Here is a 22,068-nt window from a genome sequence, read left to right as displayed (position 1 = left end):
CAGCACGACAAGATCAGAGATATCGACAGTCAAGTTTGAATCAAGGTCCAGGTTACTGGCGTGCTGCAAAATGAAGAGTATGCAAGACTGTTGTCGGTTAACCCATTGTCAGATTTTTCGACGGTGTCGTTTGTGAATTGCTGCCGTCGCTAGACGATGTCAAGAAATGCAGTATGTCGGTGCCAACCCAAAAATGTGTGAGCTATTCTTTGATCCCATAGAGCTGACCGAGAGATGTGCGAGGTGTGCAGCAAAATTAAAACAAGAGCAAGAGATCAAGGGAGCAAGATTCTGCAAGACATGAGCCCCACCACCGCAAATACCAGTTTGAAGTTATGGGGAAGTGCTGACGGTCTGATGGCTAACCCCCACGCCATACACCTCACCAGCGATGCAGGTTATGCCCCTCGACGAGACAAGCAAGAGGGAATGTTATTCTGAATTTGGTTCTCCGTCACCCGGAAACCCAGCGTGTCTCACCGCAGCGCAAACAAAGGCAGGCATGGCCACCAAAACTGCCACTCACAAGCCAGGCTTGTCCCTATTTTCTGTACCGCTATTTCCTTTTTTTTACCCGCTTATTTAGCTCTTAGCTTTCTGGCCAGCCTAGAGACCAGAATGATCATTTCATCGGGATACATTTATTGCAAACAGTCCAGTGCATTGGAAAACAATGCAAAGACCATCGACACCACTTCTCCACCTTCAGCTCGTTATACGTGCTCCACTGCATCCTCCCCGTCTTTATACTTCATCCCTGCTTTTCAGTCATATGGAACACCATAGCATTTTTTTTAGAAGGCTCTGGGGCATCCACGCGATGATAACAGCGTTTTCTGATGCCTTTGAAACATCCTCGACGCATATTCAGTGGACGGCGAGATTTTTGGCCGTTCCCTGAACGTTTACACCCCTTCCGCATCTTGGACCCCCTTCCTCGATCACTAGCTTGGCCAATCATACAATTATGGACGCCATAATCTAATCGCCCAGAGCTAGAACGTGGTCATTTCATCTCGCCCCATGTGCCTGCCTGTACTCTATGCTGCGCATGATTTGGTCATGGGGGGACATCTCGTGCATTTCAGTTCACCATCCAAAATGACACTGTCCTTCTACAGATCACTTTACATGGTTACGGTTGCCCTAGTTCATTTTTCGTTGCTTCCATCCACACCTCTCCCAGTTCTCTTACGACGAGCGGAAGAAGTCTTCCCACCTCCTTGGCATTTTTGCCATTTCCTTCCAAGTAATACTTGATCTACATTCAGTAAACGGGCCATGAAGGATTGAAGAGCAATTGATCAGCGATGTGGTAGTCGTGTCAAGAGTATCTCATACCTTTGGTTCAGTTCCGCTAGTTCTGTGGGCGTTCAAAGGTGAGTAGATCTCTTACTGCGATAAAGAACATCCGACCTTATTGTCAACACAATTTTGGTCCCATCCTCAGTGTCTGATTTGGCCCTAAACTGGATCATCTGCCCTGAAGATAGTGGAAGAACTGGTTCGCAAGTCAGCGTGTTACTATCGTAGCCGTGGCCTTCTGTCAGATCTACTACACTAGTGATAGTGAGTCCCGCAATCGAAGGCGGATACGAAGGGAGAGATTTAGTCATCTAGGATGGATGTTCCATGAGAAGCTGAAATGCCGACGCTGGACGAAGACTTACCTGTGGACCATAGGATCGAATCCTATCAAAGATGTTTTCGACGGTTTTGGGATCTGTGCAAATGAAGTAGCTATTTCTCGTCTTTAATCCATTTCTGAATGTCAACAACTTGTCGAAATCAGTAATTGGGCGATCGATACCTCAAAGTACCCATATCTGCGATAGATACGTCACTCATAGGTGGCACCCCAGTATATTCGAAGACGGACCTTTCGTATAACTCTTCTAAGAGACTTCGTACTGTCCGGCCTCGCTGCCGTAACCCTGCTGCAAGTTGAGCGAAAACCATCTGTCGTTCATGTTCAGCACACTTCAATATCAGATCTAAATGTGTACGGACCGTGGCAGCAACACCATCCTTATCTCGAATCTCAGACCCGAACATGTAACCAATGGCTTCCTCGTATCCAAAAGGCACTTCATACCCCACACGAACGAGGTCTAGCGCAGTATTACCGATGAACTTGAAGCCTAGCCATATAAGGAATATTTCAACTAGCGAGCTGGGAGGGACAAAAAGGTAGCAAACAAACCTGTCAGACACTCTACGAACTTGAAACCCTCAACGGACGCCATGGCCTCGATCATCTTGGAGCTGACTGTTGATGCAACCATGGCCAGTCTACCTGTAGTTTTATGCTAGTAAAATCCCTGTCTCTATGCACCGAGGAAAGGAGAAATACATACTCAGAGGCTTGCCACTGTACTTGTATTGCTCTAGAACCTGAGCCGCGAACAATGCACCAAGTTGATCTCCCGTAAACGTGAACCATTCGCCATCATGTCTGGCGGACCTCTATAATTATTATGGAGACGGTTATATGTTAAGAGTGCGCACCCTTTCTCTGCCGCTGTGAACCGGTCGGAATCAGGATCTTGAGCAAGCACGTAGAGGGCGTCTTCCTTTTCAGCTGTTGCAAGACTTAAGTTCTAAAAGGACGTCAGCTACCAGTTCACTCTATCTTATCGACTGGCGGAAGATCTCACGAGGGCTCCTGAGATATAACAATAAGCATTATATACCTATAGTTGCTAGACAAATGAACACGAGCCTTTCTCCTCTGGATTGGGGAACTTCACAGTTGGAAATTCAGGGTCTGGCTCTTGCTGCTCCTTCACCGGAATAAATGGGGCGAATCCGAATGTTTTAAAGGCCCTGGACACGAATGGATGACTGACACCATGCATAGAGGTATTCACATATTTTATTTCGCTAGCGGAATTCAGTGATCTATACATCGTCGTCGATGAAAACACTTCTTGGAAAAGAAACTTAAGCTGGATCAACTGACCTGGATATGTTGAGGCTTGTCAGACTTGAGAAATATTCGTCTTCCATCTCCTGTGTCCGATCTAGGCACAGTGCGCTGGCGTGAATCTGGTCTGTCGTCCATGCGAGAGGCTCGAGATTGACTTTGATTGAATCTGAAATGCCCTTGTCGTGCGGTCCGATTATCTTTGTTAAATGGTAAGCACGATTAAAACGGTGATCTGAGAACGAGATACACGCACTTGGACTGCGTTTTCCCAGTAGACCTGAGCGATATCAAGAAACATAATAACCTAGGATAAACAGAAAGTACTCACTTTATAACCATTATCTTGCTGCATATTTTAATTCCTTGAATGTGAATATAATGCCTGAAATGAATCCTTGTATGCACTTACCTTAGGGTTGTGGCTTGCTATCATAGCCTCTCTTTCAGCTAGGATCAATAATGAGTTATTTCATAACTGACCTGTGATCATGATACCGCATGCAGCATGTGTTCGCTTCACTGTGAATGGCACCCTAAAAGTAAAGATAATTAGGTGCGGAAAACAACATCATGGCATAAATTCACAGTGGGGTGTGTACGAGACCTCGATGGAGATAAACTTTGATGTTGTTGGCGATGAATACAGCAGCTGTTAGCTGGGCCCATCGTTCCGAGTTGTGTCTGTGGTCATGCCCAACAACCACACCTCGATTGATGACGTTGTCGACGTGTTCAAGGACATAAGCACACAGTCCCTGTTCGGAGGGGTTTAATGCTTGAACAAGTAATATGAAAGATCGTAATGATATAGTTACCTGTGATGCTTGAATGACGATAAGGTCATTTATTCGAGACCAGCCGGCTTCCATTTTCCCCCTTAACCCTTTCGAATGATGTCAGAGCTGCCCCGCCAACACGACCATTCGATCGAGAAAGACAAAAACATACCGGCTGTACCAAATTCGATGCGCGGCCTAATTAATTGCTGGTAAGATATGGCTATGATAGCTTAAGGTTGAGATGAGCACCTCATTCGTCTTTCTAGCTCCTCTATAGCATCGTTCTTCCACAGATGCTCAATTTCTGCTCTGGTTGATGAATTCTAGATGAGTAGTTGTTGTTGTGAATATAAGCAAGAAATCTCGACAGCGAAAGTACCTTATCGAGCCTCAACCATTCTTTAACTAGATCTTCAAGTGATTGATCCGTCATGGTCGTTTTCTGAACGCGAAAAAGCTAAAGGTTGTAAGATCGACCTGTATCATAGATAGATTCAGAGTTCAAGAAGCACTTGCTTTAGAGGTAAATTTCGATATGTTACCTCACGACCTGTTATTAGCCTGGTAGGTCTTAAATTAAAAGCTCGAAGTGAGGGATCCTTACAACTAGCATATGATCATGCGCCGCGGGGTTACCTGAAACCTCGACCAGCGCTTATCTGCACCCGTCCACTGGCGAATACAAATGAACGCAAAATCTGGAGCTATGAGCGTAGTCCCTCATTATCATCAGATATCTAGATACGACGAGCGAAGTCTCGGAAATTATCGAGAAATAAATTACATGACTGTGTACTTCATACACCAAGCGTAGCAGAAAGTAAACCGAAGGGAAAAAACCTGAAGACACGAGAACAGATTAAAACTGCAACAGGTGCAACACATATAAAATTCTACGAATAAGAACACAAGACCATGTTATATCTCTGCGTTACTAGCTTTATCTAAGCATCGTAATTTCAAAAATACGTCGCTTCCTAAAGGCTAGTTAGCACTGTAAGAAGCAACACACACACAGTGGTGTACTCACCCCACCCATCCAAAGAGAAGAGATCAAGGGAGCCTCCAAAATATCTAATGCACGCAAGTCCATAAATCATGAGACCACCCAGAGCATTTGTAAGATACGTACTTGGCATACAACCGGCTCATCGGGAGGCCATAACCCAATCCTGCGATGGTTCCCAGCCCGGTCTGCAGTCCTCTACTTGTGATCTCTCCAAAAAGGTTACCTTCGCCGGAACCTCCACCACCTATAGCGGCACTTCCTCCCACATGTTGAGCAGCATAAGGCCCACCATCGCCATCATCAGGTTCGCTATTATATCCTGCTGTAGTAAAGGCATACGAGAAGATTCGAGCCATGTTGGAGGGTGATACCCCCCCTCCTTGGTCTCGAACCCTTATGGAGAGAAAGGGAATGCCGGAAGCGCTGGGAGCTGGGGAAATAGTGACTTGGACCGGAGGAAGCTTATGAGCAGGTGAATGGCCGTGTGTCTTGTAATGATGCTCTACTGTAGCGCGGAATGCGTTTTTGAGGATTTCTGTGATAATATATTCTAGATGAACTGGGACATAACTGACAAAATAATGGTGTTAGAAACGGAGTTCTATTCTAATGGAATGACAATGCTACTCACGCAAACCTAGCTTCAGGATGTCCATCAATGACGATGACTGGGCTAGCCCCGAGAGTTGCCTCGCATAATTCGCTTACGAAAGTTCCACACATTTTCACCATGTTCGCAGGAGAGCATGCCATATCAACCACCCCATCATGAGATGTATGTCCAGATGAACGTTGAAGTGCTTGAGATAAGGCAATATGTTGTTCTGCAATCAGCCGAACAGAGACGCGATTATGGATTGCACCATCTAAGAAGCTACTGATTTGCGTAGGGGACATATAGCGAGAGCATTCCTGAAAACTGCTCAATTGAATGAGCACCAGAATGGCCGTAGATATCATAAAAGGCACTCACCCCTTTGCCATGGTGGGTATGTCATTAGCATGGCTTGTAACAAGTTGCTCCAGCTGTGCAGTAAACTCGGCGTTCTCCTCTAAAGTCTTGACTGGCGGATATGTTGCCAACCACTCGAAGCTTTGTCTGTAAGCAGTCAAGGTATTCGCCACATATGGGTTTGTGCCTACGATAAACGGAAGGGCCTCGAGGTTGCGAACGCGGGTAGCCAGTCGGCGTGGTATCTCTGAGAGAGCGTAGGATACAGATTTCAGCACGGATTCGGGAGTTAAAGGACGGCCAAAGGACAAAAGTGTCAATAAAGTCAGAGGTAAGGGTGGATGCGATGCAAAACTGGCAAGGAGCTGAGCCACTTCCGCTGACGGTGGTTCAGGAGCCCGTCGGACGTGGAACCGTCGATATTGACATGGCGGTAGTGGTGAAACATGTATTCGAGTCAGAGCCAGTCCACTTTTTGCCAGCTTCATATTTATGGAAAGTTCAGGATACAACTCTAGAAACAGATGATTGACTCGAACATCGTACGGACGGAGCTAACGAGATATGAGGCTGGTCCATGGCAGTTCCGAGTCACAATTCCACATTTGGGATCGGCAGCCCCCACTTGAACGTTGAACAGCCATTATCTATTAACGTGTCTTGCTACATCTACTAAATAAACCAGAACTAGATTCGAGGGCTTCATGTTCAACAGCTCACTCATTCGTATAAAAAAAAATAGTCCAGTGTATAACGATACATTTACACTGCAGTAACCTAATCTACTAGTTATACACCTGATAAAGCGGTCTGTAAAAAGAGAGATATCAGTTCCTGTAGTATAGTGATAGGAAATAACACGTACGTGCTAGAGAACTTCGTTCCTTGCCGCACCACTTTCTCAACAGCATCCAAGAAATCTCGTTCTGAAGCGACTTTTCGCCGTGCTCTTATTGCAAACATACCAGCCTGAAATAACACAGGTCAGTAAAAGTATAACGGAGGATAATGATAAACCCCACTTCTGTTGCCACCGATCGTAACTCAGCTCCGGTTGTATTTGGGCATAGTCGAGCAATGAGGTCAAAGCGAATATCTCGCTCGACACTCATACTAAACGTTAAAGGTGAGAAATCACATACACCTTAGGTACTTCTGCAATTTACCTTCGTGCGTGGATCCGCAGGATATGAGCCCGACCCTCATTGTCAGGTAACGAGAATTCAACTCGTCTGTCCAATCGCCCTGGTCGAAGAAGTGCAGGGTCCAAGGTGTCCGGTCTATGACAAAATTAGAGAACATTCAAAGCAAGCCAAAACACGAAGTGTACCTGTTTGTTGCCATCAATACTTTGATATTACCTCTGGGATCGAAACCATCCAATTGATTGATAAGCTCCAACATTGTGCGTTGCACTTCGTTATCGCCTCCAGCACCATCATCAAACCGAGCACCTCCGATAGCGTCCACTTCATCGAAGAATATAATGCAGGCCTTTTTACTCCGGGCCATTTCAAACAATTCGCGAACCATCCGTGCACCCTCGCCAACATACTTCTGCACCAACTCTGAACCGATGACACGGATGAAAGTAGCATCTGTCCTGTTCGCTACAGCACGGGCGCACAGAGTTTTACCAGTTCCAGGGGGGCCATATAACAGAACGCCCTTGGGTGGGTCGATTCCAAGATTCACAAAGCGTTCGGGCTAATCCACAATTTTAGAATCAGAAGCATACATAGGGGACGAAACTCACTGATAATAGCGGTGTTTCAACAACTTCACGTAGTTTCTCTATCTGCTCTTTGCAACCACCGACATCTGAATATGTAACATCAGGTTTTTCTTCAACCTGCATCATTGTTACTGAGGCGTCAATCTTGGGGGGCAGTGGTATCTGTATTTGATACTTGGTTCGGTCAACACTATGATAACGTATCAGCAGAGACAAAAGGTCAAAGACGGAGTAGCCTACCCAACACGCATGCCTTCTTCTATATCCGTAGGAGCAACACGTTCACCCAAACCCACAACAAATTTTGCAATTTGCTTGATGTTGATGACATATTTGTCTTGTTCGTCAGCACCCTTCTGTCCTTGCGCAGCTCCCGCAGGGTTCAGAGAACGGGCTGCTTCTGCTGCCTTTGGGTCTACCGGGATAATCTTTGTGCATCTTGCCACTTGAAGAGGATGCTCTTCACCCATACGCTGCCGGTCTGCGGGGAGATCCCAAAGGTTTGGTGACGCAAGGCCAGTGTCCGACTCCTTGACACCTGAAAGGAATGTCAATAGAAAACAAAAGTCGATATAGGTAGAAGCTCACCAAGCTTTTCATCTATACGCTTTTGAACCTCCTTAATGTCATTCTCAATCTTTTTGAGTTTCATTGCATAAGGACCTTGACCCTGGGGACATTTAATAAACACCACTGGTATGACAACGATTAAGACTTACATAGGTCTTGAGGATTTGGATATCGCTGTCATCCAGCGCTGAGAAAGCGTAAGTGTAAATCACCACAAGTACTGAACGACAAATACCTTGAATCTTCTCCTCCTTCTCGTCTACCTTCTTCTGATCTATAACAGACATGAGCCGGATGCACAAATGTAGCTACTATCGACATACACTTCTCCCAGTCACTAAAAGCGAGGCCTTCAGCATATTTCAAGGCTTTGAACGAAGAAAAGTACTTACGCTTTTGGTGGCATAATGTGTTCTGGACAGGCGTTGGAGGACGCGTCACTGTATGTCAGCGTACTACTCACGAACGCGCCTCGGCTACATCCGCCATAATCAAAGTCCGATTTAGAAACCTGGATAGTGTTATTGAGCTCTGGTAGCTCATTTGACGACGACTGCATTAACGATACCATGGCAGGAGCCCTTCAAAATGCGAAACGAGACCTCAGGAAGATCAGAGATGAAGAGCGTGAATCGCGATTTGGCCAAGTTTTTGGTGTCTCAGGTCCTGTCGTGATTGCAGAAAATATGATTGGTGCCGCCATGTACGAGCTCGTTCGCGTCGGGCACGATGAGCTGGTAGGAGGTATGCCTTAAATCTGTATCCATGTATCTAATTTAGTCCAGTACTTACGAGGGAATCACAGAGGTCATCCGCATAGAGTCTGACAAAGCGACGATTCAAGTGTACGAAGAGACGTCCGGCGTAACAGTCGGTGATCCCGTGCTGCGCACAGGAAAGCCATTGAGTGTAGAACTTGGTCCTGGTAAATGAGCTATTAACTCGTGGTACAGAGCTATTGGCTGAAAATTTGTCCTAGGCTTGATGGGCAACATCGTGGATGGCATTCAGCGACCTCTTCGAGTAAGTTGTCCTATTCGGTACACAGTGCATCATCGGAATCCCTCAATATCATACATATCCATAGTCAATTCAAGAGCTGTCAAAGTCAATTTACATTCCCCGTGGTATCAACACTGAGGCACTTGATCGATCGCTAAGTTGGGACTTCAATCCTTCATCGTTCAAGGTAAGTACAACTCCGTCATCGCAGTCACAATCTGAAAGGTGTATGTGTGAAGGTTGGCGATCATATATCAGGCGGTGACATCTTCGGAGGCGTCTATGAGAACTCTCTGGTCGATAACCACAAGATCATGCTTTCACCACGCGCGCTTGGCACAATCACGCACATTGCGGAGAAAGGCAGCTATTCCGTTGCCGTTCGTTTCTTATTTGACCTCTGTCTTGCTACCTATTCATCTGTCAAATACCTAGGACACCATATTGGAGACAGAATTCGAAGGCAAGACTACTAAGCACTCTATGATGCAATTATGGCCTGTCCGAGCACCTCGACCTGTTACGGAGAAACAGACTGCCGACTATCCTCTTTTAACTGGGCAGCGCATTCTCGATGCTTTGTTCCCGTAAGCGTAATCATATAGTTTTAAGCGGGACAAAGCTAACAGTTCGCGTAGGTGTGTGCAAGGCGGTACCACAGCTATTCCAGGGGCTTTCGGTTGTGGGAAGACGGTTATCTCGCAGGCACTCTCGAAGTACTCTAATAGTGATATTATCATTTATGTTGGTTGCGGTGAGAGAGGAAATGAGGTTTGTGATGACATCAGTCGCCACGTATAGCGTATGAGGCTCACGTTGTAATCTTCAGATGGCTGAAGTTTTAATGGAGGTTAGTTCGGTGGTATCATCATTTCACGTCTGACGTTACTTGTTTCAATAGTTCCCTGAATTAACAATGGAAGTCGGTGACCGTCAAGAGCCTATCATGAAACGCACGACCCTCGTGGCAAATACGTCCAACATGCCTGTGGCTGCTCGTGAAGCCTCCATCTACACTGGTATCACGCTATCTGAATATTTCCGTGACCAAGGCAGTAACGTATCGATGATGGCCGACTCGACATCACGTTGGGCTGAGGCTCTGCGTGAGATTTCTGGACGCTTGGCTGAAATGCCGGCTGATTCTGGTTATCCTGCTTATCTCGGAACTAAACTGGCTAGCTTCTACGAGCGTGCAGGCAAAGTCCAGTGTCTTGGAAGTCCGCAGAGGCAAGGTACTGTCTCTATCGTTGGAGCGTTAGTATTTCTTTCGATTTAGAGGCTTGAATCTATCTCATGGTTGTGTTCAGCGTTTCCCCTCCTGGAGGTGATTTCTCAGATCCCGTCACATCTGCCACGCTTAGTATCGTGCAAGTGTTCTGGGGTCTGGATAAGAAACTTGCCCAGCGAAAACATTTCCCATCCGTCAACTGGAACTTGTCGTATTCCAAGTACACGAAAATCCTGGAGCCATACTATGAAAAGACACATTCTGGATTCGTAGAGCTTCGCATGAAGACAAAAGAGATTTTGCAAAAGGAGGAGGATCTCGCGGAAATCGTACAACTGGTGGGCAAGAGTGCTCTTGGCGAGAATGATAAGATTACCTTGGAGGTCGCACGTATGTTGAAAGATGATTTCTTGCAACAGAACGGTATGAGTGAATACGATCGATTCTGCCCCTTCTACAAGACCACGGCCATGCTTCGCAATTTCGTCGGGTTCCATGATGCAGCTTTGAGAGCAGTAGCTCAAGGAGACCTTACTTTCGCCAAGATCAAAGACTCGGCGAGCGATCTAATGTTCAAGTTGTCTCAGATGAAGTTCGAGGTATGTCGCTACAACATGATGTCGCAGCGCGAATTTGACTAAAAAACATGCTTTGTAGTCGCCATCTCAAGGTCAAGAACCCATCACACAGAAATTGGATGCGTTGTACACGGAGATCCAGGACAAATTCCGACAGATGGTAGAGTAAAGGAATCACCTATAGCGGCACATTATGGACTCCTTTTCTGGACGAGCATTACGTTTTCAGTCTAATTATAATGTGTAGTTGAATCGTTCATCATCTAAATACTCTGTGATGCTTTTAAACCATTATTCTAGGCAACCAAACCAGCGCTGTTTGATAGTTTGAGTTTACCGTGGTAAACGTGTCGTCATAACGTTGAGGATCAAGCGTTTTTGGATCGCTGGAACAGGCACGTACTTTTGCACAGCCGTTATCTGAGTTTAATTGCATCAGGGGCATGAGAAAAACGAGGAAGACGAAGAGGACTGCGCAAACAGAATAGCGGTATGTTTTCCATTTAGGAGGCTTTTGAATGGCTCGATGCTCTTCAAATAATAAGATTTCAGATTTCAATGACGACCGCAGTCGATGCGGCCCGCCCAAATCACAGGATTGCGCAGTTGCGGGAATGACAGGGTAATGACGACAGATTGCTGATCCAATTGGCCTAGAATGACACTTAAACTGACGCTGAGAGGCTTTCAAACCTGCTCTCTTCACACTGAGAGCTGTTCACAGATTTTCTCAGAAATGCGTCTTCACCTTTTGACACCCCTCTTCTTCGCTGCGAGTGCTTTGGCACTCCCTGATCCCCTTCTATATGCCAGGAAAACATGTGGATCTTGGTTTAGTCCTCAAGATGGACATCAAGTCGCACTGGGCACGAAGCAAACTTTGGCTGAGGAGAAAACGATCTATCAGACCTTGAAGGATGACGAAAAGTGAAGAATACTGTTCTTTGGTTATTAAAATGCGTTCTTATATGTTTTCAGCTTTTCTCGTTTGGTTAAAGCAATCGACTTGAGTGACAGGGTGGTATCACTCCTCGACGACTCCACTGCCGGGTTCGCTTCCTAGATTTCACTGAAATTTCTTAAACATTGATTTGTTATTTTAGCATCACATTCTTCGCAGTGCCGAACAAAGGTTTGCCTCGTCCGCGCCGACCTCGCCACGACGAAATTGCTGGAAATGTCGCAACTGATGATGGCGTCGCTCGCAATTTGGGCGAACTTGTTTTGCAAGTTGAAGAACTTGAAAGCTCTCCGTTGGACGATGACGAGAAGGAACACCGTAAAAAGGTCATTGCTAGGATCGTTCGCGGCATTTTGGCTTATCACATACTCCCGGAGAAAACCCCGTATCCTAAGTTGTTGGAGTATTCCACTTTCCAAACCAATCTCACGCTCAAGGATGGATCTCTTGATTACGAGCCCTTGCGGATATCTGTCCAATCTAGGAATACTCCCCCGCGCGTGCAGGTTAACATCGTTTCTGAAATCATCAGACCAGATGTTGCAGCTAAGAATGGTCAGGGTCCTCGTGATCACTTATAAGGCTCTGCTGACGTTACAACACCAGGTGTCATCCATGTCATAACTCTCCCCTTACTTCCTCCTCCTTCTGTCTTCCAAGAACTTTTCCTTGTTCCGTCGGCCTTCTCTTTTGTGGTAAGTGATTGTCTGTGATTGTCATATACCTCAGATGAGATTCTTACATGTTTTCTAGACTTCGGCGCTTCAACGTGTAGGATTGACTGGTGCTTTAGAGCGTCGGTACACCCCAGGACACGGCGATAAAGAAGGTGTAGTAGAAGGAAATCCAGCTCTTACATTCTTCGCTCCCACGTCCAAGTCGTTCGAGAGGTTGCCGAAGAAGTTGCAGTTCTACTTATTCTCGCCCTTTGGAGAAAGAGCTTTGAAAAAAATACTGCAGTACCATATTGTGCTGAGTTCATCTTACACACAGGTCAGTGCTTACATATGAGGCGCTGCAATAATTTGATTGACTATTCGGTGTAGACTATGTTCATAATGCGACTTCAGAAAAAGACGTGAGCGGTCTTCTTGCAGAGATGCTCGAAGAACACCCAGAGATCGATATGGACACGTGTGGAGCTTGGGGAGATCTATTCGAACATGCAGACGGTTATGTCAACCCTGACGGTATCTCTCGCAGGTCTGAGATGGATTCTGGGTTGCACGCCCCCCCTCCATTACCTCACAAACCGGCTCCCGTTTACTCGTATGAAACGAAGTTGCCCACGTTCTTGGAAGACCACCCTATTCATGTAAAAATCGAGAAATACAAGATTAACATTCCTATTCCCGGTCCTCCTCGCTTTTTCACCAAGTTCCATGTCAACGGACAACATGTGGGTCTGAGTGATCTGGTTGCCAGGAACGGTGCCGTTCATGTCATTGGAAAACTTTTGGTCCCTCGTCGCCACAAGGATCGCGACGGTAAGCCGCACCCTGATGCGCATGAGGACAAGCAATGGGAAGATTGGGAAGATTGGTTGCCCAAATGGGCAATGGAGGAATAAGCATCAGACCTAATCTATCGCATCGAATAACTTCTGAATAACTTCTGTAAGATAGTAAACTTTGTGCTCATTGTGTCGCTCGTTCAATCAAGTGCTCGGTATGTTGTTCAACCATAATCGGTTCACATTGTTGGATCACTGCAAAAAGTATGACAAGATTTAAAGAGACAGTTTCAACGCTTTAATCCTAAAGACAGACTCCATCGCGTTGACTTTGAGCGTATAGTATGAGCATGGCCACTAGGAAGATACGGGAATCATCGAAGATGATTGCCACACTGGAAAAAAGAATTCGTATTAGTATCATTACAAACAGAGAAGGAGAAAGACTCACCACCGAAAAACCTCACATGTTTGCTTGAACAAAAAAAAAATTAGGCAAAAGCGTCTCGCGAAGAGAGGGGTTGGGAAAAAATTATAAAGGGGCAAAGCCCTCAAATCTCGCATAGCGAAGATTTGCAGCCATCTGAAAAGATGACTATGCTCCTAGAAAGGAGAATAGAAGTACATGGGGTTGGCCATTATTTTGATAGGGCTTGATGCAAAATGTTGCATATTTGACAAAGCCCTTCATGAGTAATGGCGCGACAGACCGCCGAGGCAACCAGTAATTAGCAGAGAGTGTCCATTGGGTGAACGGAATTTGAGGCAATAGACCAAACACCATCCCAAGTCGATAATCGATCCATTTCTTGAGTGGCCTTTCGATTACTTGAGTCTTAAGGTTCGGCCATTTGTGCCAAATATTCATCTTGAAGCATTGATGATGGTTCCAAGAAGTGAGGTGGGTCTGGTATAGGGCATTAGAGAGAGGATCCATGGTAGGCCCGACGCCACTGTGGCAAAATATTCATCTTGAAGCATTGATGACATTGGATAACGAGAATACAGAACGCGGTATGAGGCACCCGACACAGGGACCATTGAAGTAAATCAGAGTCAAAAGATGTGAAGCGCGATGAGAGGAGAAGAACTGTCGAAAGGATAGGGAAAATATGGGTGTTTATATATCCTCGGAGGGTGGCCATCACGGTGGTCCAAGTCAGCCTCCAGCGGCTGACCAGTTATGTTTTGCGACTGCCACTTCTGTGAGTTTTGATTAAAAATAGATATATGGAAGATCAAAGCGTGCACGATAAAAGCAAAAAGAACGACAAAAGCGTGTTCAATGACAGGCATGCTGCCAAAAATTCTTAAAGGAGAAGTCAAAGCGAGCTCGAAAAGACCCGAGACAGGATTGAGAAGCAGCGAGACTTGCTTTGAAGTCTTCCTCCCGGATGCAATACCAGTTCGCAGTAACAGTCTAACCGCAGTTGTCTTTGGCGTGCCCAGAAAATACTGGAAACTCTGCCCAGTCCGCAACCCTAGTGTCGACATCTGCGTGTTGTGGCGAACGGGTCGTGCATCACACAAAAGTATGACGTGTTCAGATCATCGTGAAACATGTTGTACTGTAACAATCAGTAAGGGGTGAAAAAATGCACCATTGACGTTTGCCTTGTGTCCTTTTCGAGGCTTTTGTGAGGTGAGGACAAAAGAACCGACTGGTCATGGTCGTGCGATATACATGTGGCGTAGAGTCCGTAACAAGCAAATCCTTCCAAAAATAACAGGAGCAAATAACGCCTGAGCTCTTGCCTAAGCTTGATCGTTTCCCGAAGTATTGCCAGTTTAAGAGAAATCAGTCATGGCGAACACTACAGTAAAAGGCGCTCAGGCCATTCATGGACAAAATCCACAGGTATGGTCCGGCATATTTGTGGCGAAATATCTCATGAGCCTGTCCTAGTTTTTAGTCGAAACTGTCATCCGCAATCGCATATATGAGGCGACGTACTGGAAAGAGCACTGCTTCGCTTTGACGGGTAAGCTTTCCAGCAACTTGAATAGAAGAGGCAGGATCTTGATAGTCAGCCGCACAGCGGAGACCTTGATTGATAAAGCCATCGAAGTACGTTTCATCGGTGGTGTATACGGCAACCAGCGTCCTACGGAGTTCTTGTGTCTCCTCTTGAAGTTACTCCAAATTCAACCAGAGAAAGAGATATTAGTCGAATATCTCCAAGCAGATGAATTTAAGTATGTTCTCTTTGAAAAACATTGAATGAATAACTCGAAACTAACTCAAATTAGATATATGAGAGCTTTGGCTGCGATGTACATTCGAATGACATTCGCGGCTGTAGACGTGTACGAGATGCTGGAACCCCTGCTAAAGGACTATCGGAAGTTACGTTATAGAGATATGGGTAAGTGCTCATTCGACTGGTTGCTTGTACCGGCTGATCACAATCTCAGCTGGATATTCATTGACGTTTATGGACGAGTTCATATACTCACTCCTGACCGAGGAAAGAGTATGCGACATCATTTTACCACGTATAGCTCGGCGTCAAACTCTTGAAGAGAATGGAGATATTGGGCCAAGAAAAAGCCGTCTCTTGGATGCCATGGAAGGTAAAAGTGACCATGGCAGTGACAAAAGTCGTAGCCCTAGTAGAAGCAGGAGTAGGAGTCGAAGCAGGAGTGAAAGTAAAAATAAGAGCCCCACGCACTCACGCAGCAGAAGTCCTAGCAGTAGAGGATCATCAGTGGGGCCACGGTATGTATCGCGAAGCCCATCTCGGTCACCATCTCGGTCACCATCTCGATCACCGTCTGGCTCGCCCTATCGTTCACGTAGTCGTAGCATTTCACCCGACAGAATGGACACAGCGTCATAGATTCCAGAGATCAGCCTATTATATGTACTCTACGCTTTTTTGGTATCAAAGTTCTGCTCTTTAAACTTTAAAAGCTGTTTCGAGAGCTCCTTCCACCGTTCTTGCACGACGGGCATCTGAGCAATGGCCTCCGGGGATAGATACCCTCGGTTACGCCAATCAGTATACCACACTAAGTAAGAGCAAACCATAAAGTCAGGGCTATTTTAAAAGAACAGACGGGAGTCAATCTTACTTATATCCTCTCGTCGCGTAGGCGCGGCAGCTACACGGTCTGTGTTGCTTTTGACGCAATCACGAAGTGAGAGAGGGTTGTAATATTGGCAGAATACACTCCCTCCCTTTTCTTCGATGGCTTTGATAGCACTCTTGGATGCCCGCGATGGCGTTATGTGAATTGGCGTTTTCAAAAAACTTGCACCCTGACCAAAATTGTTAGCACACGTAATTACTGTTTCCATCCAAGAGTAGCCTACGTCTGCCAATAGCTTGATTCCGTCATGCACATCATGTACACAGCCGCTAAGTAGGAGTTCTCGAGCGGTAATAGGATTTGTTGGGGAAGAGTGTAAACGGCCTTGTTCTATCCAAAATTGTATGCGCTCCAAGTTCACTGGTGCATATGTCTTTCGATTCCTGAGACGTGATAGGCTCAATTAAGATAATGACCTTTCATGAAACCAGGCTACTCACGGGTTTACAAAGCCTCTCTTGGGGAAACGCTTTGTTATAGGTGTCTGACCACCTTCAAATCCAGCTTTCGGTTTACCATTACCAGCGCGAGCTTTCTGACCCTTGTGTCCTCGACCTGAAGTGCCGCCATGACCGGATCCTTGACCCCTTCCAAGACGTTTTTGCTATGCCAAATATATCAGTGTCACGCATGCAAGTGCTAAGCAGAGAAACGAACAGAATGTTGAGACTTTGGAGCTGGTGACAGATTCGATAGAGTTACACGGGCAGCTCGTGCACGGATAAATGAAGGCATTATCTATGTTTTTCTGAAATGGAACACTGGTGACCACTCCGCTCAAACTGTTGCTTTCGAGCAAGCTTTTTGAATCTTTGCCACAACAGAACATGGTCCAAAATTTCGGAGACAACTATGGCGGCGTAGCGGGGCGGAGTTGACTATGGGTACTTAATGGGAAAGATTACGCGGAACCTTCCCGAGAGCACCGAAGCAATACCGGCCGATGATTCCGGTCTGGGACTGGCCGTACAGCGCTATGCTTGCCATAGCCACCAAAGAGTGGTAGAACTCATTGACAATACTCAGTTAATGCGCTCCCTTTTTCCAATAAAGCTTACTGTTGATGTTTGACTGATTATATGGCCATTGCGTCCATTCCGATTTGCACGTACCCTGGGTATAAAAGGCCGCATCAGCTTGCGGCACCCTTACAGTACCGTGATTCTACTTTCAAGCTCAAGGCGATAGCTGCCTATCTTTGCCATCACGGCGGGCGAAGAGATCCACGTCCCTGTAAGTAATCAAGATATGGGAGCTTCCATGAGCTAAAATATCTCTTGCGTCGGTTCGGAAACAGCTGAGTTCGCATCGCACTAGTCCATATAACAATCCTTAAACATAGTAAGTGATACTGGAATGTTCAAGGACACTCATAGTTGTGGTAACCATCATATTTGCAGAATTGAGTAATAGAATCTCGATATATTTTACAGGTCTTAGAAAGCTTGGGGCTCATTGATGAGTCAAGTCTCTGAATCGCGTCAAGTTCAGCCTCATCAGTTTGAATCTCCTGACAGGTTAGCATTTATAATCAAATTAACTACACTTGTTTTCCAAAGACCATTATGGTAGGACGGATACCACACCAGTCACAATGTTGTCTGATCTGAAAAACACTATTTATTCTTCAGGAATCACACGAGGAAGAGTTTATTAGTAGCGCAAACCATGGGACCCTGTGTATGACAGAGCGACCCTTAGAGAGTGAAATTCGGAGAGTGTTAGGTAGAGAGCTGACCTTACACTCTCCGAATTTCACTTGGTCATTTGACGCCGCTTTTAACCTTTCAGGCTACATCCCGATCAATAATCCATATGTTTCATTCAGATGTCATTATGTAACTCCGCCCACTGGCTCCTGATTTTAGAGAAAATAGCAGGCGAGAGACCTTTGCTCCATTTCCTTTATTCTTCCTTATGTCCCTCTTTTCGACAAAGCCATGAATGTGTTCAGTCCTGACCTGGGTCCGACACTGGGTGCTCTCTTTATTGCTTTCATAATTTCCACTTTGTACGTGAATCCAACGCTCAGATATCATCATATTTGAATGCTACAAAAGGCTGTACGGAGTGACTTCTGCACAAACTTTTATCTTTTTTAAAAGGGGTGCGCACAATGGGAGAAATTATAAAGCCATAGTACGTCTTACCGCTGCTAATTTATGATTATTACCAACCCCCTATTTTTTGACAACCAGGTTACTGTTCTTTGGTGCGGGGTCTCATAAAAGTTCATCGCAACGTTAGTATTAACTTGTTTTAATAGGATCCTGCACACATTACACTTCATATTTATTTCTCATTCAACACATTACTACGCAGTCACTAGTCATGGAAATTTCGATGCTCTAGGGACACCAATATGGTAGCGTCATTTCTAACACGATGGATTCCTTTTTATGTACGACTGATTCCATTGTTTTATTTTTAGGAGTTTATTTGTTCGTTTTTATCTCATCATCAAAATTCTGTGAAGCTCAGCGGCTTGAAATCACTTACAGGCTCAAATGTTACCCACAGTACATCTCTCCTGCTTGATGCTACAGCAGGTTCTTGTTGACCATTTTTACAGATTTTGACTGTCGGGGTTGTACAATAGTAAGGATATCATTGCCTTTCCGGTTTAGATATTTATCGGGTATCGTTTTTGTAGTGTATGGACTATGCGGATTTGGACCCGTGAGTGGTTTATTGTTGGCCTCCATATCTCTTCGAACACATCCGTTCGCAGTCAGCAATAGTCCACGGAGAACGCCAGTAGCAATATCTATGGTATGATATCTTAATTACATTCTCTCGCATGACGTTCACCGTGGTGCAGTGTCTTTTGGTCCTTCTTGACGTAGGTGCGTAGTTATGGTCATCCCCCCAAAACATCATGTGCTAATATGCAATAAAACAGTCTTCACGATTGGTTAGTAATCAACTTCACTTTCTTGGCGAGAAACTGACCAGAAATACCATAAATTATCGTAGTGTGGTTTATCAAGCAGTGCGTGGCTGATCCTTGTGCCTTCTTCCCCTCCATGCCCTAATCTCCTTCCATAGCATAAATGAATCTACCTGGGCTGACATTCATCACGACGTTGGTCTACCTTGTCTGCCTTTGTGATATTTTAATAACCCGTCACCGTTGCAGTGGATTATATTCTGCTCTTTCTCGTTGGTTGCGTTCAATGATATCCTGGCAACCTTTTTACTTTGCGTAACTCTTCATCGCTCCAAAAATGGCATTCGAGAGTATGCTTTCTCTGACATTGGCGAAGCCGTTCACTCACTCGCTTATTCACGGAACTTTATGATGCAGAACAGACAATCTTATTAGCACTTTGATGGCATACGCATTGAATACCGGTTTACTCACTTCGTAAGACACGACCAGTTCAGTATCATTGATCAAACTAATATATTTCCTCACCAGCCTGGTATCCATAGCTATGATTATCTTAGTAAGTTTGAAGGTGCACCTGAGATCTTGTCGCTGATAATTCTTTAGATTTTCTTGACACCACTCCAGCTTTACTACATCGCGCTCTATATTATTATTGGAGGTTGTAAGTCAACTTAAAGACTTAAACACGACTTGCAATACTTGCTAAACCACACCTTTCAGTATACGCCAATGCTTTGTTGGCTTTGCAAGTGTTTCTCGGTTATACGAAAAGATTATGAACGCTCATGCTGATATATCCAGGCTAAATTGGAAGACGTTACAGGCACGGCGGGCGTGGAAGAGGCGAGGGATGTCTCGACTTCAATCCAGAGACTCGGTATTTGAGCTGAGCACGATACCATGGGAACTTTCTCGGCCCCCATCCAGCATGTTCGTTTCTTCAATCAGTGGGGAGCAATGAGCATGTTAGTATCACCTGTGGATCATTCAACTTAATTTTTACTTTAGTATTGTATCTTTTCTGTGAACTGCTGCCCGATTACCTGGTTTCGCTTTGACCTGCCGTTAGCTGTCATCCTCGCATTGTGAACTTAGCTGTCACTTCAAAAAAATATTGCAACACTGGTCAACTTGAAGAAGAATGGAAATACAGTTTGTAACGTAACGTAATCGCGCTGCAGCGGGATTAGAAATCATTTATTCTTTGTATACTTGCATCTCAGTTGAAATCACTTGCAAAGCCTTGTCGACGTTCTACCACATCTCATGAGTTTTAGTTAAATCGACATGGTTCTGAGACCACTTATTGCGATCTGTGGAACCACTGGAGTTGGAAAATCGAATTTGGCCATTGAACTTGCGCTCAAGCTCACCAATGGCGTTCGTGGTGGTAGATGGCGCGGTGCGAAAATCATCAATGCGGACTCCATGCAGGTCTACGCAGGGATGGATATTATTACCAACAAGGTGCCAGAATCAGAACGGGAAGGTATCGAGCACCACCTGATGGGGTTCAAAGAGCCTGGGGAACAGTATGTTGTAGGACAGTGGGTACAGGATGCGATCCAAATCGTGAGTACTGGCAATCACTCTACGCAACTCCTGCACTCATACTCTAAAGGGCCGTCAATAACAGATTGAAGAGACGCATGTGCAGAATCAAATCCCAATTGTCGTAGGCGGAACATCCTATTGGATACAACATCTGATGTTTCCCAATCGCTTAACGTCTTCCTTTGAGTCAAACACAGTACAGCAGCAGTCTCCCATATCGTCTGATCTGGTTCAAGCGATTAGCAGACTTCCTCCTACTTTATTGGAACTTCTGAATGCCCTTCCAGAACAGCCACCATCAGCTTCAGCGAATCCAGAAGAGGCGTTCTCACTCTATAATTTATTGATGGAGCTCGATGAACCGGTTGCATCACGATGGCACTGGAGGGATACGCGCAAGGTTCTCCGCAGCTTACGTATCATCAAAGATACTGGCAGAAAACCAAGTGAGATCATCAACGAGCAGTCTAGCGTGGCTGTAGAGCCAAGGTTCGCATTTATGCCATGTCTTTAGGTCGTGTATGCATGTGACAATTCTGTGGCAGGTACCGCACACTCTGCTTCTGGCTTTATGCTGATCCACCAACGCTAAATGGGCGACTCGATACTCGTGTGGATGATATGATCAAGGTTCTGCTTATTGCTGAGTTTATTTCTTGCGCTGAACTTTTATCGCGCAGCAAGGTTTACTAGGGGAACTTCTCGCATTGCAGAAAATAGCATCCAAACCTCGACCAGTGTCTGAAACCTGTCAAGACAACTCCATGCACGCCGTGGAAGCGAGTGCAGCTTCGGTAGACTATACGCTTGGCATCTACCAGAGCATAGGATACAAGGAATTTCACGGTTATCTGTCTTCGCCGTCTCCATCCGACGAGGTGTTCAGGGCAGCTGTGGAAGATATGAAGCATTCTACTCGCAAATACGCCAAGCGGCAAGTTTCCTGGATTCGTAATAAATTGCTTCCAGCCGTATATGCAGCAAACGCCAATTGCGAATCATATAAGTCGGCGTTAACGCCAACTTATCTTCTTGACGCTACAGGCATGTTCCCTCGGGAATTTATGTGCTAGATTGTTCTGACACCCTTTTTTTATTTTAGAGCTGGGCGATCAATGGGCTCTTCAAGTCCGGGACCGAGCGGAAGATATAACAGACGGTATCTCTACCACTTTGTCTTCTGGCCTCATACTAATATTTTTTTAGCCTTTCTAGAACTGCGCGATCTCCCGGATCCTCTCACCCTGTCCGCCACAGCCCGCGAGATGCTCAGTGTGAAGGATAAACCCACAGAGTATGACCCTGAGTGTTTCTAATGTGATGCTGGCT

General features: G+C 45.5%; 10 protein-coding genes across 10 annotated transcripts; 5 read left to right on the top strand and 5 right to left on the bottom strand.

Annotated features, from left to right (window-relative positions):
* Nucleotides 1-534: 534 nt before the first annotated feature.
* On the bottom strand, nucleotides 535-1,022 carry SERLADRAFT_396841 (uncharacterized protein; the record flags this gene model as incomplete). Its single annotated transcript, XM_007321395.1, has 1 exon — nucleotides 535-1,022. The coding sequence occupies one exon, from the start codon at nucleotides 920-922 to the stop codon at nucleotides 752-754; it is 171 nt and encodes a 56-aa protein (XP_007321457.1).
* Nucleotides 1,023-1,135: 113 nt separating this feature from the next.
* On the bottom strand, nucleotides 1,136-4,141 carry SERLADRAFT_440916 (uncharacterized protein; the record flags this gene model as incomplete). Its single annotated transcript, XM_007321394.1, has 21 exons — nucleotides 1,136-1,261; nucleotides 1,342-1,363; nucleotides 1,417-1,616; nucleotides 1,671-1,764; nucleotides 1,811-1,959; nucleotides 2,011-2,141; nucleotides 2,204-2,296; nucleotides 2,358-2,455; nucleotides 2,509-2,600; nucleotides 2,658-2,693; nucleotides 2,751-2,901; nucleotides 2,963-3,126; nucleotides 3,183-3,206; nucleotides 3,258-3,275; nucleotides 3,339-3,376; nucleotides 3,410-3,462; nucleotides 3,515-3,684; nucleotides 3,745-3,812; nucleotides 3,878-3,903; nucleotides 3,958-4,031; nucleotides 4,088-4,141. 21 exons carry the CDS (start codon nucleotides 4,139-4,141, stop codon nucleotides 1,136-1,138), a joined length of 1,881 nt encoding a protein of 626 aa, XP_007321456.1.
* Nucleotides 4,142-4,435: 294 nt separating this feature from the next.
* Nucleotides 4,436-8,423, bottom strand: SERLADRAFT_451685 (uncharacterized protein; the record flags this gene model as incomplete). Its single annotated transcript, XM_007321393.1, has 17 exons — nucleotides 4,436-4,685; nucleotides 4,739-4,782; nucleotides 4,841-5,287; nucleotides 5,349-5,636; nucleotides 5,691-6,048; nucleotides 6,447-6,451; nucleotides 6,535-6,638; nucleotides 6,692-6,782; nucleotides 6,836-6,949; nucleotides 7,000-7,376; nucleotides 7,426-7,594; nucleotides 7,645-7,942; nucleotides 7,993-8,074; nucleotides 8,124-8,161; nucleotides 8,210-8,248; nucleotides 8,298-8,311; nucleotides 8,367-8,423. The coding sequence occupies 17 exons, from the start codon at nucleotides 8,378-8,380 to the stop codon at nucleotides 4,627-4,629; spliced, it is 2,541 nt and encodes an 846-aa protein (XP_007321455.1).
* A 120-nt stretch (nucleotides 8,424-8,543) lies between these two features.
* SERLADRAFT_350815 (uncharacterized protein) lies at nucleotides 8,544-10,954 on the top strand (the record flags this gene model as incomplete). Its single annotated transcript, XM_007321392.1, has 11 exons — nucleotides 8,544-8,718; nucleotides 8,780-8,899; nucleotides 8,954-8,997; nucleotides 9,062-9,163; nucleotides 9,216-9,356; nucleotides 9,412-9,563; nucleotides 9,615-9,747; nucleotides 9,806-9,826; nucleotides 9,878-10,233; nucleotides 10,287-10,806; nucleotides 10,865-10,954. The coding sequence occupies 11 exons, from the start codon at nucleotides 8,544-8,546 to the stop codon at nucleotides 10,952-10,954; spliced, it is 1,854 nt and encodes a 617-aa protein (XP_007321454.1).
* Nucleotides 10,955-11,521: 567 nt separating this feature from the next.
* Nucleotides 11,522-13,316, top strand: SERLADRAFT_396828 (uncharacterized protein; the record flags this gene model as incomplete). Its single annotated transcript, XM_007321391.1, has 6 exons — nucleotides 11,522-11,712; nucleotides 11,764-11,835; nucleotides 11,889-12,301; nucleotides 12,353-12,441; nucleotides 12,500-12,722; nucleotides 12,793-13,316. The coding sequence occupies 6 exons, from the start codon at nucleotides 11,522-11,524 to the stop codon at nucleotides 13,314-13,316; spliced, it is 1,512 nt and encodes a 503-aa protein (XP_007321453.1).
* Nucleotides 13,317-14,016: 700 nt separating this feature from the next.
* Nucleotides 14,017-14,265, bottom strand: SERLADRAFT_474348 (uncharacterized protein; the record flags this gene model as incomplete). Its single annotated transcript, XM_007321390.1, has 1 exon — nucleotides 14,017-14,265. One exon carries the CDS (start codon nucleotides 14,238-14,240, stop codon nucleotides 14,064-14,066), a length of 177 nt encoding a protein of 58 aa, XP_007321452.1.
* Nucleotides 14,266-14,930: 665 nt separating this feature from the next.
* On the top strand, nucleotides 14,931-16,644 carry SERLADRAFT_474347 (uncharacterized protein; the record flags this gene model as incomplete). The annotated part of the gene is made up of 7 exons (XM_007321389.1): nucleotides 14,931-15,057; nucleotides 15,106-15,181; nucleotides 15,239-15,395; nucleotides 15,450-15,565; nucleotides 15,615-16,211; nucleotides 16,275-16,461; nucleotides 16,516-16,644. The coding sequence occupies 5 exons, from the start codon at nucleotides 15,004-15,006 to the stop codon at nucleotides 16,037-16,039; spliced, it is 828 nt and encodes a 275-aa protein (XP_007321451.1).
* A 122-nt stretch (nucleotides 16,645-16,766) lies between these two features.
* On the bottom strand, nucleotides 16,767-17,279 carry SERLADRAFT_396820 (uncharacterized protein; the record flags this gene model as incomplete). Its single annotated transcript, XM_007321388.1, has 2 exons — nucleotides 16,767-16,896; nucleotides 17,230-17,279. 2 exons carry the CDS (start codon nucleotides 17,277-17,279, stop codon nucleotides 16,767-16,769), a joined length of 180 nt encoding a protein of 59 aa, XP_007321450.1.
* Nucleotides 17,280-18,185: 906 nt separating this feature from the next.
* On the top strand, nucleotides 18,186-20,273 carry SERLADRAFT_474340 (uncharacterized protein; the record flags this gene model as incomplete). The annotated part of the gene is made up of 19 exons (XM_007321387.1): nucleotides 18,186-18,303; nucleotides 18,353-18,431; nucleotides 18,491-18,504; nucleotides 18,559-18,657; nucleotides 18,724-18,733; nucleotides 18,794-18,811; nucleotides 18,865-18,890; nucleotides 18,946-18,971; nucleotides 19,024-19,064; nucleotides 19,114-19,138; nucleotides 19,195-19,206; nucleotides 19,269-19,284; nucleotides 19,341-19,377; nucleotides 19,432-19,532; nucleotides 19,600-19,659; nucleotides 19,714-19,741; nucleotides 19,789-19,846; nucleotides 19,906-19,930; nucleotides 19,987-20,273. The coding sequence occupies 19 exons, from the start codon at nucleotides 18,233-18,235 to the stop codon at nucleotides 20,144-20,146; spliced, it is 906 nt and encodes a 301-aa protein (XP_007321449.1).
* A 199-nt stretch (nucleotides 20,274-20,472) lies between these two features.
* Nucleotides 20,473-22,055, top strand: SERLADRAFT_372303 (uncharacterized protein; the record flags this gene model as incomplete). Its single annotated transcript, XM_007321386.1, has 6 exons — nucleotides 20,473-20,757; nucleotides 20,822-21,228; nucleotides 21,285-21,369; nucleotides 21,420-21,710; nucleotides 21,844-21,898; nucleotides 21,946-22,055. 6 exons carry the CDS (start codon nucleotides 20,473-20,475, stop codon nucleotides 22,053-22,055), a joined length of 1,233 nt encoding a protein of 410 aa, XP_007321448.1.
* Between the last annotated feature and the right edge of the window lie 13 nt (nucleotides 22,056-22,068).

The sequence above is a fragment of the Serpula lacrymans genome (assembly GCF_000218685.1).
Source record: "Serpula lacrymans var. lacrymans S7.9 unplaced genomic scaffold SERLAscaffold_11, whole genome shotgun sequence".
Classification (NCBI taxonomy): domain Eukaryota; kingdom Fungi; phylum Basidiomycota; class Agaricomycetes; order Boletales; family Serpulaceae; genus Serpula; species Serpula lacrymans.
The sequence above is the reverse complement of the archived record's forward strand: the minus strand, read 5'-3'. Positions and strand labels throughout refer to the sequence as shown.